Source organism: Neomonachus schauinslandi, chromosome 11 (genome assembly GCF_002201575.2).
Source record: "Neomonachus schauinslandi chromosome 11, ASM220157v2, whole genome shotgun sequence".
In the NCBI taxonomy this organism is placed as follows: domain Eukaryota; kingdom Metazoa; phylum Chordata; class Mammalia; order Carnivora; family Phocidae; genus Neomonachus; species Neomonachus schauinslandi.
Genome location: NC_058413.1, coordinates 109532220 through 109550550, shown reverse-complemented (window position 1 = coordinate 109550550; position 18331 = coordinate 109532220). Strand labels below are relative to the sequence as shown.

Sequence of the window (18331 nt, the reverse complement as noted above, 5' to 3'; positions counted from 1 at the left end):
CTGTGAGACGCTCTGTGAGATGCTCTGTGTGACGGCCTGTGAGACGCTCTGTGAGACGGTGTGTGTATGGATGTGCACAGCGGTCGCCGTGGACGTGGTTGGGCAGAGCTGGTTTAACTCACCAGCGTTAAGGCTTGTTGGAAGTGGGCTCGGGGGCTTTCCTGCTGAAACTGCTCTGCTCTTTGTCCGCAGCTTCTCGTGGTGCAAGCCCTCCGGCCGGACAGACTGCAGAGCGCCATGGCTCTGTTCGCCTGCAGAGCCCTGGGTGAGTCCTTGGCCGCCCCGCCCCGCAGCCCCGTGCTTTCCATGGACGCCTCGCTTCGCAAGGCCGGAAGGGCGTCTCCTTCGTTGTGCGTGTCTGGAGACCTCTGGGGGTTCAGGAATGTGTGTTGGGTGGGACTGCAAGTCCGGTGCTTAGTTCACATCCTGGACTTAGTTACGGTTTGATACTTAAAAAGTCATTTTATGGTGAAAGCCCTTTAGACATTTATGCATTCATTCTTTTTTGTTTTTTTTTTTTAAAGATTTTATTTATTTATTTGACAGAGAGAGACATAGCGAGAGAGGAAACACAAGCAGGGGGAGTGGGAGAGGGAGAAGCAGGCTTCCCCGTGGAGCAGGGAGCCTGATGTGGGGCTCGATCCCAGGGTCCTGGGATCACGACCTGAGCCGAAGGCAGACGCTTAACGACTGAGCCACCCAGGCGCCCCTATGCATTCATTCTTAATTAGGAGTTAGATAATTAAAGTAAAACAAAGAAATGATCATAGTCTTGCGGGGAAAAGCCTTCAAAATGAATTATTTTTGCTCTACAACAAAAAATGAAGGCTTTGTTTGTGTTTTAGGTTACAATCTGTGCAGTCCATTTTTAAAATCTCAGATAGTCTTACCAGAAAGAGCTAAAAGTTACTCATTTGTTAATAAAGTATACCATGTTTTGATTTGCTGAAGAGAATTTGGGAAAACTGTGTTAGGGAAAGACGACGTAAAGTATTTTAGTTGAAGTATGGAGTGATCCAAGAAGAGCGAATCTTTATTCTAAACCACAGGAAGTTTGGAAATGAAGAATCTGGCATTAAGTAAAAAAGTATGCTGACATTTTTTTCTAGAAATTCTCTATTTTAACATTTTATTCATTGTTAAATTTTATGTTGAAATTTTTAAAATTTTTTATTATGTATGTTTTCATTAAATAAGAATTTTTCATATAAACAAGCTTAGCACAGAATTTTAGGAAATTGAAAAGAAATATACTGGGTTTTCCACGCTCCTCCCTGGAAACCTTTACTGAGGAATCATTCAGTGTTTGTTGTAAAGCTGTTGGGGTTGATATAGCAGGTCGTATTTTGAGGACTTGTCTTAGTTTCAGTTTTACTCTAGTGGACACGCTCTCTCCTGTGAACTCGGCGTTCATGGTGATTAGCTAACGTCAGCTAACCCTTAAATTGCTCTCACTATGCGCTGTACTCATATCTGCTCTTAATCCTCAGGGTAGCACTATGAGGGGCTACTTCTGAGGAAGCAGAATCCCACAGCTAATAAATGACAGAATGCAAACCCAGTTCCATTGTTCATGTTCTTATTAATAAGATGTATCCTTAAACCTTAGATTAAGTTATTTCAAACACACATCCTTCCCCACCGTCACCGAATATATTAGTTTCCTGGGTCTTCCATAAGTATCACAAACCAAGTGGCTTCATGCAACAGAGATGTGTCATTTCTCGGTTTTGGAGGCTGGAAGTCCAAGATCAATGTTTCCGCAAGGCCACGCTCCCTCCGAACCCTGTCGCAGAACCCCTCCCTGGATTCTGGTGGTTTGCTGGCTATCTGGTGTTTCTTGGCTTACAGCTGCTTGATCCAAATGGCATTTTCCCTGTGTATCTCTTCCCTGTCTGACTTCTTATGAGGGGCCTACCCCAGTCTGACCTCACCGGAAGCTAAGTAGTTCCATCTGGTGGGACCCTGTTTCCACATCAGGTCACACTCTGAGGTATTGCCATTATGGCTTCAGCTTCTCTTTTTTGGGGGACAGCATTCAGCCCACATCTATCGGCCGTCTTCTGCTTTACCCTCTGGCAGAACACACGTGTGCACACATGTGCAGGCATTTTGAGGCTCTGGTTAAACCGGTCACTTGGTTGGCTGCTGATGGGTCTGTGGAGATGCATCTGCGCCTGCTCTGGGCTTCCCTTTCCTTAAGCATGAGGGGGAAATGTCTCCCTGTCTGTTTCTGATGGAACGTCTGTCTCCTGGATTATTTATACTCAGGTCTGGCAGAATGTTTATACACCTAACTCCTGGTTGCAGGTGACAGACGCCCAGCTCAGAGTCACTCCAGTGAAACAGGGGAAAAGCTAGAGCCAGTATTCAGAAAGGAAGAGGCAGGGCGGCTGGCCTCAGCGCCTGCAGGTCTTGTGGACTCTTTCTTGGTCTCTCTCTGTTTCTCTTCCTTTTCTCCTCTTCTCTCTTCATATTTGTGTCCCTGTTCTCTCTTTCCTGCCTGTGTGTTGCCCTCAGTCTGGGGGTTCATGTGTATTCTGTGCATAAGGCTGCCGACCTCCTGGGGTAGCATTTAAAGCTTGTGATGAAAGAGAACTTTCCCTCCCAGCCTCACCTTCAGAATCCCAGGAAGGACTCTGCTGTGCTCGGCTTGGGTGACACGATCCCCTCTGCAGCTAATCCTGCTAGAAATACATGAAAGTGCAGTTTCCCCCAAAGAAATCCTGGGTGGGGGAAGGACTGCTACCAGCAATGAGGGGAGAACTGCTGGTACCAAACGATGTGCATTCTAAGCTGACGTGTGAAGTGCTTTAGCTCGTTCTCCTATTTCAGTACTTTGGTAGTTGAACCATTCATGTATAAAGTGCATTTTGAGAGTCTAACTCCTTTAAGTGTTAAAAATATCTAATTTTTGGTTCTGGAAAATGAGGTGTTTGAAAAAAGATGTTAGTGTCCATGTTAAAAAATACTCAGGAGCATACTGAATCTTGTGACTGAGGCATTTAACGTGTTGCCAAATGTAGACACACATGGTAAGTAATTGTGCAGGGTAGGCATATTTATTTAATAAATATGAAAACTGTCCCTGTATTTGCAACTTGGAAGTTGGCTGATGGAAGTAGCCTTTTAACAGCCTTTTTTGAGAAAACAGAAGCCGTGAGACAGGAGTTCTGCACTTGTCGTCATCAAACCTTCCAGGTGGTAGCACGGGCACTGTGTTCGTTTTGCTCTCCCTTCTGTTCGTGGGTGATGGCCTTGCCCTATGAAAGGCCAGCCCGTCTGCCCTTTGTGTTTTATTCCTGCCATCATCCCCTTCTCCATACCCCTGTCCTACACACGTTCCCCTCTCTAGCTGCTTCTGCAGCAGGACGTGTGGGCAGCGTGTCCCTCGTGAGAGACGGCAGTAACCCAGTCCCTCGGCACTCCCTTGTGTCCTGCTCGTCTGTGCGTCCGTCCTGGTGGTCCCATGAGCTCGCTCTCGGTACGTTCAGTCGTGTCTTCTGCCATATTGCTATGTTCAGCAGTGACTTCTGTGCTTTTGGCTTATTTCGTCTCTCAGCAACACTGTTCTTTCTTCTTCCTTTAAATGCTTTCTACTTTCTTGTCTGGTGATTATGTTTCTTCTTTCAGTCCTCAGCCCTTTCAGGCTATCCCTTGTGATTTTCCTCTACTGGCTGTTTCTCTGCATGTCTTCGAAATGTTGGCCTCTTCTTCCTTCCACTACATTCTCTCTCTTGGTAAACTCAGCCCATCCCTGACTTGCAGTGTCATCTCTAAATGCCTGACTCTTTGATCTCCTGTTCTGAGCCCTGACCTCTTCCTGGAATTCGAAACTCGTATGTCCAAGTGCTTATTTGATGTTTTCACAGGAATGTCACATTGCAAATTTACCAGGACCGATAAAGATCTTCTGACTCAGCTATGCCAGTATCCACTCAGCTGCTCAAACCAACACCCCAAAGAAACCTTTTCTCTTTGTTTTTCACTCCCCATACTCCATCGACCAGCAGGTTCTTTTGCTCCATCTCTAAAATTTGCTCTGAATTAATTTGCTACCAGCCGAATGCAGACTATTATCTCTTCTCACCTCAGTCACTGCCGTAGCTTTGGCTCTGCCCTCAGATATATTCAGAATCCACTTCTCACACCTCCACTACCATCTGCCCCCTTTGTTTAAGCCACTGTCTCAGAGCAGGATTACTGCTCTTCAGGCTTCTTTTCTTTTCCACTCCCAGTTTCTTCCCAGCATAGCAGCCAGAGTGCCTTTAGAAATACAAGTTAGATCATATTGCTCCTCAGTTCAGTCTTGTGATGGCATCTCATGGGCCTGAGTCCTTACCTTGTCTTAAAGGGTCTTACATCTTCCGGTCCTTGGTTCCCCACTTAGGTCTCATCTCCTTCCACTCTCACCCTCTTTCAGTCCTTTCCAACCATGATAGCCCTTTATTCCTGTTCTTCCAGAGCCCTCAGTGAGTTTTCTGCAATCTCAGGACCTTTGCATTTGCTGTTCCTTCTTCCAAGGGAGCTCTCTCCCTCCCCCGTTATCTTCCCCACTTCTCTGCTCAGATGTCATTTTTTCAGCGAGGATTTCCCTGAGCGCTCTGTATAAAATAACATACTCATACTTCTTTACCTTGTTTGTGTTCCTCCATAACTGTGACTACTATCTGACATACTGTTATTAACTGATGTTCAACTAGAATATAAGTCACATGGGGGCACATATTTATGTTGTTTATGGTTGTGCCCCAGGCCTTAAATAGCTTCTGGAACAGAAGCGCTAGAAATGTTTGTTCTTATTTGGTCTCCCTACTTGAGTGCTTGTTTCCTTTCCGATCCATTCTCTTTGTACAGCTGTGTAATCTTTAAAAAAGTGAAACCAAACCATCTCCATTTTTACATAAGATCTCAAAAATCTCTCAAAACACTTACAATAAACTCCAGATTCCTTACATAAGCTGACAAGACTCTGCTTGCTTCTCTGACCCCATCTTGTGCCATTCTTGCTTGCCTCTGGGCTTTAGTGCCAAAACAGCCTTAGCACCTTTGCACCATCTGTTTACCCTGTGCTTTCCCTCCTTTTTTTGGATCCTTTTCTGGAGACTTTATTTAATATAGGGTTATCTTCCAACGACCTGAATAATAGTTCTTAGTTCTCCAAGATTATTGTTATTATTCCCTTTAATACTTTTTTTTTTTTTTAGAAAAAAAGTTAATATTTTAAAAATTAAGTATAATTAGCATACAGTGTTAGTTTCAGGTGAAAAATAACAGTGATTCAACACTTGCATACATTACCTGTTGTGATGAGCACTGGGTGTTGCATGGATATGTTGAATCCTTTTTTTTTTTTTAGATGGATAGCTCCTCTCTGTCATTCAGATGTTAACTTACAATACTGCAGTTTCAGAGAGGTCTTTCTGGGCCACCAAACGGCACCAACACATCAGCCTGTTTTAATTCTCTAGGACCCAACACTATCTAATGTTTTTGGCTTATCTCTATACTTATCGTCTGCTCTATAACTCAGTGCAAGTTTCAGTAAAACAAGGCAGTTTTCAGAGGGGCTCTTCAGTGTCTATTCTTTTCTCATTCCCATAGTCTTTAAAAATGTCCTCTTTGTACCACATTGCACATGACCTTCCTTCCTTCGTAGTCTGACCTTCTGCCAACTCTTTGGAATACTTCTGTTATGGTACTGTTTCACCTCCTGGTTAAATGACATTTAAGGTTTAATGGCATTAACTAAAAACCTCATGATATTCACCTATTCAGATGCTTTGAAAGTTTAATATACTTCTAAAATCATATTCTGCCTATTTTTAAGTGAAAGTTATATATATTGGTATATGGCTGGATGACTTTGTATTCGGTCAGATGGTTTTATTAATACAGTTTTCATATAAAATTGGAGTTTTTAATGTATGAATAAGTTTTAAAAAATTCAAATTGCTAGAGAATGACAAGCACTTATCTTTTTTAAAAATTTTTTTAGAAGATTTTATTTATTTATTCGTAAGAGACAGAGAGAGAGGCAGAGGGAGAAGCAGGCTCCCCACTGAGCAGAGAGCCCCATGCGGGACTCGATCTCAGGACCCTGGGATCATGACCTGAGCCGAAGGCAGACGCTTAACCATCTGAGCCACCCAGGCGCCCCAAGCACTTATTTCTTTTTAATCAGATTGTAAAGATTTGATTTCAAATGTAATTTCTCAAGCATCATTTGTATGGAAAGATTTTTATTAAGTTTTAGTAATCTTTTTTGTAATCTGTAAACTTTCAAACAGTAACTTAAAAAATGTGTTTATGAAAGTAGTGTTGATTTCAAGATAGGACAGTCCTCAAAACTTTTAGGCATGTCACTTTAATCCTCCAAACCAAGCTTTAATATACGAGCCACATCTACTATATTACTTTTTAAAATAGCAGTTACCAGATGCTAATATTGGGACTTGAGTAATTTTGATCGAATTTTGACTTTTTTAAGTAACTGCTCTGAGCAGGTGTTGTGCTGTGTATGTGAGGTTATCAGGAGCAGGTTCCTTGAAGACCCTGCAGCAGCCCCAGGGAGGCTCTCCATTAAGAGTCAATGTGAGCGGGGTGGCTTTCCTGCTTCAGAGCTCCTTCCCTGATGCGGGCCTGCGTCCCATCCCGGGCACCTTGCTTCCGTGGCTCCATCTGTCTCGTGAAGTCTGTCTGAGAGGAAGGGGGAAGGACAGAACGACATGCATATTCATTTTCTGTTGCCTCTGTTAACAAATCGTCACAAATTAGCAGCTTTGGACGATATCCGTGTACTGTCTTACGGTTCTAGGGGTCAGAGGCCTGCTGGGCTGGCCTGGTTTCTCTGCTCCCAGTCACACAAAGTGAAGTCCAGGCGTTGGCCCTGCGCTCTCAGGGGGAGGAGGCTCAGGGAAGCAGTCATCTCCAAACTCACTCAGGCTCTCCCACAATCAGTTGCATGCCTTGTAGAATTGAGGTCCTCCTTCCCTCCCTGTCCTGGAGCCCTCCTCAGGGTGGAGAGGCCACTGGGGTTCTTTGGCTCGCAGACCCCTTCCTCCATGGTCACGGGTAGCAAGGGTAGGGGGGCTCTTTCTCAGGCTTCCCATCCGTCTACTCTCCCCTCCACCTCATCTGTCCTGCTTCTCTCTTCTGCTGTGTCTCTGTGACTTGAGCTGGAGAAACTTACTGCTTTTAAGGATCCAAGTGATTAAATTGGCCTACTAGGATAACAGAGGTGAATGCTATTTTAAGGTTCACAACCGTAATTATGCCTGTAGAATGCCTTCATAGCAGCACCTAGGTTAGGAATCTTGAAACAGATGGCATTCTGCCTACCACAAAATGTTGGACTGTTTGTTTCTAGGCTTGAGGAGTATTCCATTTCTAAAGAGTTTCTTCCCATTTAATTGGTTGATGTACCTTGGGTTCCATAGTGGTTCTCAGTTTTCCTTCTTTTTCTTGACGTTCGTGGTACATTCTTAGAGTTGTCCTTTCTCACTAATAAAGCAAGTGTAATTTTGTACTCCGGAAACTTGTCAGTTCTCTGTTGGGGAGGATGCGATGAGTGAGGAAGAATGAATCTTTCATACTTACCACCTATAATAGTCTGATGTTAATTTGCTGCTTTCTTTACTCAGGTACCTAAAAAGTGCAGGATTGGTATTCTTTCTTTTTTAAACTGTAAATTATTTCTTCTTTGATGATTTTGGTATTTTATCGGAGTAAAATAAAATGCAGTAAAGGTGTAAGTTATTTCTTTGACTCATTTTTTGTTCTTTTTTTCCTTTTGAAAGAAATGATACGTTTTAAAGATGCATGGTCAAAATTTAAGATCCCAGTAATTTTTCAGTAGTTTTATCCTGTGATAATTCACAATGCAGTGAACATCTGTGGCTCTTCAATTTCATTGAATAGTTTTGGATGATTTCATTCTAACAGTTCTAGTGATATAGTGAGTGAAAGGTACTTGGATTAATAAAACCAATGATTATATGTATAGATCAGTTCAATTAAAGTGCAATGGGGTTATTTTATTGGGAGTTTTGTTGGCAGAATGGCTAATATGAAATCCCAAATAACATGAACCTTACTTATATTATCATAAATGGTATATTTTTTCATGTTTTTTTCTCTAACCCAAAACATTCCAGTACTTTGAAATATTGTATCAAATGAGTTAATGAACATCTGTTTATCTTCTGTGGAATTTTAACTTTAGGAGGAATATTTAAATTTGTGCTAGAGTATGCCTATAGAATGGTGAGCAAAACAGATGCGATTCCTGTCCTCCTGGAGTTTGTAGTCTGTATTTGTTAATTTAAGAAATGATGTGGTAATCTGGGGCGCCTGGGTGGCTCAGTTGGTTAAGCATCTGCCTTCGGCTCAGGTCATGATCCAGGGTCCTGGGATCAGGCCCCGCATCAGGCTCCCTGCTCCGTGGGAAGCCTGCTTCTCCCTCTCCACCTACTTGTGTTCCCTCTCTCGCTGTGTCTCTCTCTGTCAAATAAATAAATAAAATCTTAAAAAAAAAATGATGTGGTAATCTGTATTTTAAATTTTTAAAGACACTTTTATATTAACATAATTTCCAAATAAAACACATGTTTCGTTCAGTAGTTATCTTATAGGAATCTATCTTCGTATATATTCTGATGTTTATCACATAATATGTCTAAGTAGAGCTCTATGAGAAGACAGAAGAAGACAAAGATAGGAAGCCCCTGGTGTCCCTTCATCCTGAGATCATCATTGTTTTTTTTTTGTTTGTTTGTTTGTTTTTAAAGATTTTATTTATTTATTTGACAGAGACACAGCGAGAGAGGGAACACAAGCAGGGGGAGTGGGAGAGGGAGAAGCAGGCTTCCCGCGGAGCAGGGAGCCCGATGCGGGGCTCGATCCCAGGACCCTGGGATCATGACCTGAGCTGAAGGCAGACACTTAACGACTGAGCCACCCAGGCACCCCGAGATCATCATCGTTAACATGATAATGCACAGCTTTCTATTCCTTTTGGGCGCAGGAATGTGCAGGTCGTGCAGTATGGAATCATGTTGTCTGTTGAGTAATCTGCTTTTCAGTAAATTACCACTTAACTCACCATTCTTGTGATTTCAGCCCCAATTGTATGGCTATCAGAAATTACTCAGACTCCTCAGGGTGTTTCCCCAAGATTTTTCACTAATACCAACAGCTACAGTGAAAGTTTTTGTACCTGCTTCTGCATTCACATCCTGAATTATTTCTTAAATTATTATAATCTCAATGACTGCGTCAAAGGCCAGACATAATTTTTAAGACTTTTGATACATGTTATAATATCAGTTCATTTAATTGGCCTAGAATGTTTATTGAGTTTATGAATAAATCAATGAGTGAGTGAACAGAAGCATTGTCTAATTACATTGCCACAAGTACTTAAGAACTGTTTTCGATTAGGTCTTAAAACAGGATGATAGTTAGCAACAACAACTTATTTAAAAATAAAATTCATACAATATACCCCTAGAAGCAGTTCATCAACTTTCAGAGGCAGTTGGGGCAAACTCAGTGGTGATTAGGAATATTTCTTTTTTCTTTTTTTTTTTTTTTCAAAGATTTTATTTATTTATTTGTCAGAGAGAGAGAGAGAGAGCACAAGCAGGGGGAGTGGGAGAGGAAGAAGCAGGCCTCCCGTGGAGCAGGGAGCCTGATGCGGGGCTCGATCCCAGGACCCTGGGACCATGACCTGAGCAGAAGGCAGATGCTTAACGACTGAGCCACCCAGGCGCCCGTAGGAATATTTCTGCCTGTGACAGTTCTTACTTATCCTGACGACTTGATGTTGTGACGAGTGGAGGGGAATGGGGCAGGTGTGAAATTGGTCTCTTCAGTATGGTTATCTAGAAGGGCCTTCTTTGGCCCATCTGGAGGGCATTGAATTTATATTTTAAAGTGCTGACTACAGAAATCATTAAGAATGTCTTTCTCCAGTGATTTTAGAATTTCTAAGGCGCAATATTGTCTATTCATGTCTACCTTTCTTGCCTGTGGAGTCGTTCTGTTATGTTCTGCTAATCTGTTTTTCAACTCTTGTGTCATACTCCTCTTTTTAGCTCAGTTCAAACAAGTATATTTTGATTAGCAATTGAAGTGGGTCTTCTTTAGCTTGGCTTTTACTAAATACGTCAATCATGGAAACATTTCAATTTTAGTAGAAGAGATTTTAACATAATAGCAAAATTACAATTTCTTGTCTGTATAGGACTTCGTAGTTACGAGTTTCAGATTCAAAAAAAGCACAGGTGAATTATGTTGAATACAGTTAGCAGTTAGCTGCTGGGTGACCTCTGGCAAGATGTTCAATCTTCTATTAGTTTTCTTTTACGTAAAATAAATAGCTGGTATCACAGAGTAGGTGATGAGTAAATGGAATCTGTTTTTATTCCTATATCCTCTTTTGCTCCCAAATGACCTACGGGTTGTTTTATGCCTGTTTTACAACTGAGGAAACCGAGGCACCTTGTATTTTAGTGATTTGTGTAGGGTCACTTGGCTAACCTGAGAGCTTATATACTTCTGTCTCCAAACGAATATTCTTTTCATTCGATACCACTTCCTATTTTCTCGTAATGCGTGGAGGTAGGGAATAGCCATCCTGTATCATGACGGTGAAGCTGTTCGCTAGATTATGTGGGACTCTGACTCCAGTGCACGGCATGGGGTCGGCACTGAGTTGCCACAGAAATGAACGAAACGTAGTGTAGCTGGGCAGTTGGCTCAGTCTTCTCTTGCAGGCAGAAACTTGCGTAGCAAGAGCACAGCACCGGTGGTGTGTTCTTCGTGCGCTGGGCGTGGCCGTCTGGGTGCCCAGCAGTCCGTGTTGTTGCAGCGATTCGCGGAGATCGTAGGTGCAGAGCGGTTGGAAGCATTCCGTGAGATGGTAGTTACTGCTAGTCCGTGAGTGGTTTTACAGTGAGGAAACTGTGATATGTACGGGATTATCACTCACCTCCGTTTTCTGCTACATCCTGTAATCACGTTGCTTTTTGTTTTCATGTCTTTCACATATATCTTCCAGGACTGAAAGAGCTGTCCCCGCTCCCCCTGAATCTCAAACGGCTCTACAAAGAGACACTGGAAATTGAACCCATCTTGATAATTATCTCCCCGGGTGCCGACCCTTCTCAGGAACTTCAGGAGCTCGCCAACGCAGAGAGAAGTGGAGAGTGCTATCACCAGGTCAGCGCCCGTTACCTGCTCTTCCTGCCCTGCCTGATCCTGTTAGGGAAACATGTTTCATGGGGGTAGGCCAAGCAACATCCCCCGAAGTGCCCAGGTCCTGCTCCCCGGAGCCTGTGAATTTGTTAGCTTCCGTGGCGGAACGTGTAGTTCCGTAAGTGTCTCCACATGGGGACATCTTGCATGAGTCAGGTGGGCCCAGGGTCATCACAGGGTCCTTCCAAGGGGGAAGCTGGGGGGGCCGCGTGGAGGCACTGGTGTATTGATGGTGCAGTGGCCAGAGCAGTGGGAAACGCTGGGGTGCTGGCTTGGAAGGTGCCGGAAGGGACCGCAAGCGAAGAGAATGCGGGTGACTTCTAGAAGCTGGAAAAGCGAGAGGGAGATTCTCTCCTCGAGCCTCCAGGCAACACCCTTGTAGTAAAGCCAGACTCCTTGAAGTTAGATGGGGCCTCTAATCTCCAGAAATCTGGTAATAAATTTGTCTGGTTTTAAGGTACTAAATTGTGGTAATTTGTTATAGCAGTAATAGGACACTAATCTATTTGCTAAGCTTTTGAGAATAATTTTTAAATTTTACTTGGATGCTTTTACAGTAAATCAGCAATATTTACATAAACTTGTGAGTAAAACTTAGGTAACAGAGGACCATTTTTCTGAGGTAAATTTAGGAGTTTACCTTGTTCAGGTTGCCTGCTTTGTGCAATTCAGTTTGCATGCTAGTCAGAATATGTATTTAATTTACTCTCAGTTTTTGACAACTGAATAAATAAACCGCTTTCATTATAATGATTAAGCAGCAAATGGAGAAGTCGGAATGTTGTGGGGAACCTGGACGGAAGGCAGCTAAGAGCAGGGAGTGGTTCTCGGGCGAGGGGATCTGATTCCACCCTAGGTAGGGTGTCCTGACGCCTTAGCAGGGCACCATCAGTGGTCAGTGAGGAGCCTGCATGAGGGGCCTTGTCTGCACCTTGTATCTGTTGGTATTGATTTTAGCTGCAGGGTAGAGCTATTTGCATCTGCAGTAGGTTTGACTATTAAACATGTAAAGTTTTGTATACTGAATTTGCAAAATTGTTAAAGTAAAGCCTTTCGATATGGACATAATTATTCATGATTCTGTTATTTTAAAGTTTTGTTTATGTGCTGAATGTATATGCTAAGGCTAATACATTCTTGATGCAAAAAATTAATTTTTTTAAAGATTTTATTTATTTGACAGAGAGAGAGCGTGCATGAACAGGGTGAAGGGCAGAGGGAGGGGGAGAAGCAGGCTCCCCGCTGGGTAGGGAGCCCGATGTGGGACTCGATCCCAGGACCCTGGGATCATGACCTGAGCCAAAGGCAGACCTTTAACCAACTGAGCCACCAAGGCGCCCCCCCCAAAAATTAAGTTTTAATGGCAGAAGTTGTGTAGATCTCAGAGGGAATGGGTGGCTAACCATCTTCTTGACATTTTCCTGTTGTGCTTTTTTAAAAAAAATTTATAGTACATATTTTTTTCTGAGGTTTTATGAATCTTTAAGCTTTTTTCATATAATTGATGCTTTATGGGAAACGCTGAGTTGCCTATTTTTAGCTGTCATTTCCGTTGAGCAAAATACTTAACCTTTTCTCTAATTCTGTTGTACATGCCTATACTTGCATTTTTTTTTTTTTTGTGGGATTTATTTTGCATTTTAATAATGGCAAACTAGTAGGTGCATCAAAACAATTCAACCACTTTGTTTCACCTCCTATTTGTTTCATTCAGGGTTAGACCTTGAAATTAAAACAAAAAAATCAAGGGGCACTTGGGTGGCTCAGTCGTTAAGCGTCTGCCCTTGGCTCAGGTCATGATCCCAGGGTCCTGAGATCGAGCCCCGCATCGGGCTCCCTGCTCGGGGGGAAGCCTGCTTCTCCCTCTCCCACTCCCCCTGCTTGTGTTCCCTCTCTTGCTGTGTCTCTCTCTGTCAAATAAATAAATAAAATCTTTTTAAAAAATCAATATGTGAGTATTTATTACCTGTGTTATTGCATGCTTTAGTATGCAATGAGTTAGACATGGTTCCCACTGTCAATAACTTTATAGTCTAATTGAAAAACAAAATCAATACTTGTAAAAGTCAACTAAAAAGCAATGAAATGCTATGTTGTATTCATTATGGAGACAAATCACTGTGGTTTGCAGTAATCTATAACCGTAGTCTTGAAAGTGTTTTGACCGTGTACCCAATAAAAGCTGAGCCAGGAATCTCCATGTGTCTGTTCATAAATTATCTACATGCACACACCTTGGCTGTCCTGGTGCACAGGTATGCTGTAAGCTGGCCTGTACAAACAGGCTGAGGAGTCCAGACTGCACGTGGTCCGTGGGTGTAGCCACCTGGGACTCTGTACTAACACCTGCAGAATCTGACCGTGCAGCCTGAGCGCAGTCCGTCGTCTCGGCCTTCCAGCTCCGAACATGCTTGCAGGTTGTCTGCTCTACGAGGAGGACCGGGCCCCTCGCTGAGCGTCCTCAGCACAGGTGGACTGCAGCACCTGGGAACATGGCCCTGGGATTCCAGTGAGCTCGGGATGCCCATGCCCACTCTGTCTTTATTCTCTTCTTGGCCCTCAGCCCCCTAGGCCCCCTCTCTCTGAGCAGCCCTAGAGGAGCAGTGGGCAGAGTGTAGAGTCCTCGCCCTGTGAGGATTTCCTGGATGACGGAAGCTAGGGAATCACACCATTACACAGTTAGACCTGTAGCTTGAGAGCCAGATACGTGCGTTGTTGGAAAAATCAGAAGTAAATTTCAAGGAAGTCGTAGTATTAATGATTAAACATTAATGATTAAACCCTCAAAGAATTCAAGACGACAGTTAAAAAAATTTCCTTTTTTTTTAAGGGTCACGTTTGAGAGGGTTAGAATTGCAGGAAATAGGGGAATGAGAAACAAAAATAAAACTATTCAATAATTCTTTATACTCTTCTGTAACTTGCAAAGCTATAATGATAATGTATTTTTAATAAACAGAAAGTATTAGAAATCTACTGATAAAGGGCAAAAACAAGACAACTGTTGGAAATGGCAACAGAGTTATTAAAAACTTAGAACTCTCATCAAAATAATTGAGTTCAGTATGTATGACAGGTTAATTTGACTCTCTCCTGTTACGTGTTATCGGATTTGTTGTTTAGTATTGTTTTTCATTTTGTTTTTGCAGGTTGCTATGGGTCAGGGTCAAGCTGATTTAGCAATTCAGATGCTGAAAGAATGTGCCCGCAGTGGGGACTGGCTGTGTTTGAAGAACTTACATCTGGTGGTGTCTTGGCTGCCAGTTCTGGAAAAGGTAGATTCAGATAAATGTGGTATAAATGGTATATTATGGTATACTATTATGTGGTATAAGAGTATATAATTTACAATTCTAAACATACACAAATATTTTTATAAAAGCCAATTCTTTCTCTTTTTAAATTTTTTTGGTTACTTTCACTCTGCATTTTACATTATAATAATGAATGTTAGTATCAGACATAGATTATATTTATTAAAGTAATTTTTAGATCTCATTCTTTTAGAACTCTTGACAGTTCTTCTGTCATTCATTCATTCCTTTATTCTACAAGCACTTGTTTAGTACAGAAAAAAACGAGCAGTTGCCCTAAGTGTGGGTTGCATACAAAATTTGTAACCTGCTCCATGGGAAGGAACTTGGTTTAGAAGAGACAGGCCACTTTAATAACTATATTGTAGCATCATAAACACTATGGAAGAGAATTTACAAACTGCCATCAGTGATGAATTCTGCCTGGGACTATGGTAATGAAGAGTTGAAGAAGATATCCCCCTAAAACAGGGTGTTTAAATTGACAGATGAGTAAGAATTTGTCAGGTTCCAAAGAGAGTAACAGGTAGAAAGAATAATATTTGTAAAGACACAGACATAAAAATTTGAATAAGTGACCAACGCACACAGCTTGGGCAGAGGAATTCGGATGGTGAAGCTTTGAATTTATATTATAGGCAATAGTGTACAACAAAAATTGCTAATAAAGGAATTGATGTCCTTAAAGAACTCTGTGAGGTATGGATCGAAGCAGTGAGAACCCAAAGTCCCGCACGTGGTTGCTAGTTGAGGCCTCTCAGTTGCTGCTAACGCTTACTTTGTACAGACTGTGCACTGGGCACCATGACGAGTGTCTTACAGGGTGTGTACTGTTACTGTCCTTGCTTAGAGCTGGTGTAAGTCCTAGACCCCAAAGTCATGGAGCAAATAAGCAACAGAAGGAAATGTATCAGAATGTCACAGAAGGATTTTAGAAAGAAATTTTACTTACTAATATATTTATAAAATGGAAATTAGTGTGTGTGTGTTTAAGTAGATTTTTCTTGTTGCTGTATTTGTACACAAGGAATTGAACACTCTGCAGCCTAAAGATACCTTTCGTCTGTGGCTCACTGCAGAAGTCCATCCCCACTTCACCCCTATCTTACTACAGTCAAGTCTGAAGATCACCTACGAGGTAAGGAGACTTCAACCCTGAGTCACTCAGCGTGAAGTGCCCTAGTCTCCATGCTCCTCCTAAAGCTCTGTAAAGAACTGTCGGTCGTACAAAACACACCAGAGTTTCCTTTATGACAGTCAGTTCAACGAGTAAGTGGGTGGAGGACCTGGACAGACATTTCTCCAGAGAAGACACACAGATGGCCAACAGACACATGAAAAGATGCTCAGCATCACTCCTCATCAGGGAAATGCAGATCAAAACCACAGTGAGATACCACACTGGTCAGAATGGCTAAAGCAAACTACACAAGCAACAGCAAGTGTCGGTGAGGACGTGGAGAGAAAGTGTCATGCTCCGCTGGGGGGGGCTGTCCGCTGGTGCAGCCACCACCCTGGATGCAGTGTGGACGCTCCTCAGAAATTAAAAATACAGAACTACCCTGGGATCCAGTCATTGCCCTACTGGGTGTTTACCCAGAGAAAACAAAACACTAATTCAAAAAGACACATGCACCCCGACGTTATAGCGGCATGATCTACAGTAGCCAGTATCCCCAAGACCCCTGGGTATCCATCAGTGATGAATGGGTGAAGAAGATGTGGTGCACGTACAGGGCAGCCTGCTGCTCAGCCGTACAACAACACGAAGTCTTGCCACTTGCCACCACATGCATGACCTACAGGGTATTATGCCCAGTGAAATAAGTTAGACTGAGAAAGACAAATCCATGATGTCACTCGTAAGTGGAATGTAATACATGAATATACAAACAAAAAGCAAAATCGGACCTTTGGGTAGAGAACAGACTGGTGCCCCGGGGTGGCAGAGTGGGACGGGCAGAGCGGGTGGAGGGCGGTGAGGGACGAGGGCTTCGGGGGCCTGGGAGGCACAGCCTGGGGAGCAGGGTCCGTGGTGGTGCAGGGACAGCTGGGGCTGCACCAAGGTGAGCGCAGCGTCAGGTATAATGAACTCGTCCCTTCACTGTGTTTGTACACCCAAAACTACTGTAACACTCTGTGTCAGCTAGACTCAGAAAAACCCCTTTTTGTTTTGGTGAGGTAAAATAAACCTAAATAAGCGCATAAGATGGTATTTATAAAAATACATCTAAATTTTCCTTTTATAAATTTTATTTCATTTTTTTGGTGTTATCAGTAAAAAACACAAAATTTACCATCGTAACCATTTTTATTTACATAGTTTGGTGGTGGTCATTTGTACTTTGTTGTGCAGCACATCTCTAGACCTTTTCACATGTTGAGAACCTGCAATTCTGTCCATTGAGCAGTGACTCCCCATTTCCCTGTTCCTCCAACCCTGGCGATCTCTACTCTCTGTTTTCTAGGAGTTTGACTACCTTAGATACCTCCTATAAGTAGAATCATGTATTATTTGTCTTTTGGAGACTGGCTTATTTTACTCAAGAGAATGTCCTCAAGATAGTGATCCATGTCGTAGCATGGGACAGGATTTCTGTCTCTTCTGAGGGCTGATAATACCCCATTGTGTCTGTACATCCTACGTTTTCCTTATCCATTCCTCGGTCCGTGGGCAGGTGGGGTTTCTGCCTCTTGACTGCTGTAAGTAACGCTGTGGTGAATGTGAGTGGGCAAGCACTCTCTGAGATCCTGTGTTCAGCTGGAACTGCTGGATCAGAGGTAACCCCGTTTTTCATGTTTCGAGGAGCTCCACAGTGTTCATCCTTGCAGTGCTCCATTTTACATCCCCCCAGCGCTTGTTACTTCTGCGTGTGTTTATAGTAACCGTCCTAGCACTGCAAGCCCATAGCTCACCGTTGGTTGGCTTTGCGTTTCCTTGATAATTAGTGATGGTGAGAATTTTTTCTTAGGCTTCTTGCCCATTTGCATATTTTACTGAGAGAAGGGTCTCTTCAAGTCTTTTGCCCGTTTTGACTTGGAGTTGTCATTGAGTTGGAGGAGTCCCTCATGAGATGTGTAGCCAGCAGACACTGTCTTCCATGTCGTCGCTCTTCCCTGGGTGGATGGTTTCCCTGTTGCTCAGACATCTGTAAACTTGGATGGAGTCCCGTTTGTCTGTTCTTTGCTTTTGTTGCCTCTGCTCTGGTGTCCTCTCCAAAGAATCGTTGCCAGAGCCGATGTCACGGAGCCTCCTCCTGGGCCTCCTTCTGGTTTTATTGTTTCAGAGCCTTACATTTAGGTCTTGAGTGCCTTGTGAGTTAATTTTTACAAAAATATGGTGTCAGGTAAGGGTTCAGCTTTGTTCTTTGCAGGTGAGTATCTGGTGTTCTTAACTTGTTTTCTGGCACAGCTAAGTCAGATTCTCAGTGTCCGTTTCCTTGTTCCAGTCTATCGTGCTTCAGACACATAATGTCCAAACCTGGTGTATCCAAAACTGTATGTGTTCACAGTGTTATTATGTCACTGGTCAAAGTCATAAATAAAATAGTTAACTGGTAAGAGAGGTTCTGCTTGTTTTTTTTTCCTGTTTGTAGAATTTTTTTTGTTATAATCTTTGGAAGAAAAACGTCCTAGTGTTTATAACTAACTACCTGTTGCTTTAGATCAGTATTTCTTATTTTTTTTATCTGAAGGTGTTAGTCTCATTTAAGAAAGAAGAAAGATAAGGATTAATCAAGGAATGTGAAGTTGGTTTA

At 42.7% G+C, this 18331-nt stretch overlaps 1 protein-coding gene across 2 annotated transcripts in view; it reads left to right on the top strand.

The window, feature by feature from the left end:
• The window catches only part of DYNC2H1 (dynein cytoplasmic 2 heavy chain 1), a 301460-nt gene that overhangs the window by 163933 nt on the left and 119196 nt on the right, over positions 1-18331 (top strand). For both annotated transcript variants that reach the window (XM_021696303.1, XM_021696302.1), the window contains 4 exons: positions 193-265; positions 11063-11223; positions 14409-14534; positions 15601-15711. In XM_021696303.1, the coding sequence (XP_021551978.1) occupies positions 193-265; positions 11063-11223; positions 14409-14534; positions 15601-15711 (471 nt within the window). The remainder of the gene's footprint in view (positions 1-192; positions 266-11062; positions 11224-14408; positions 14535-15600; positions 15712-18331) is intronic.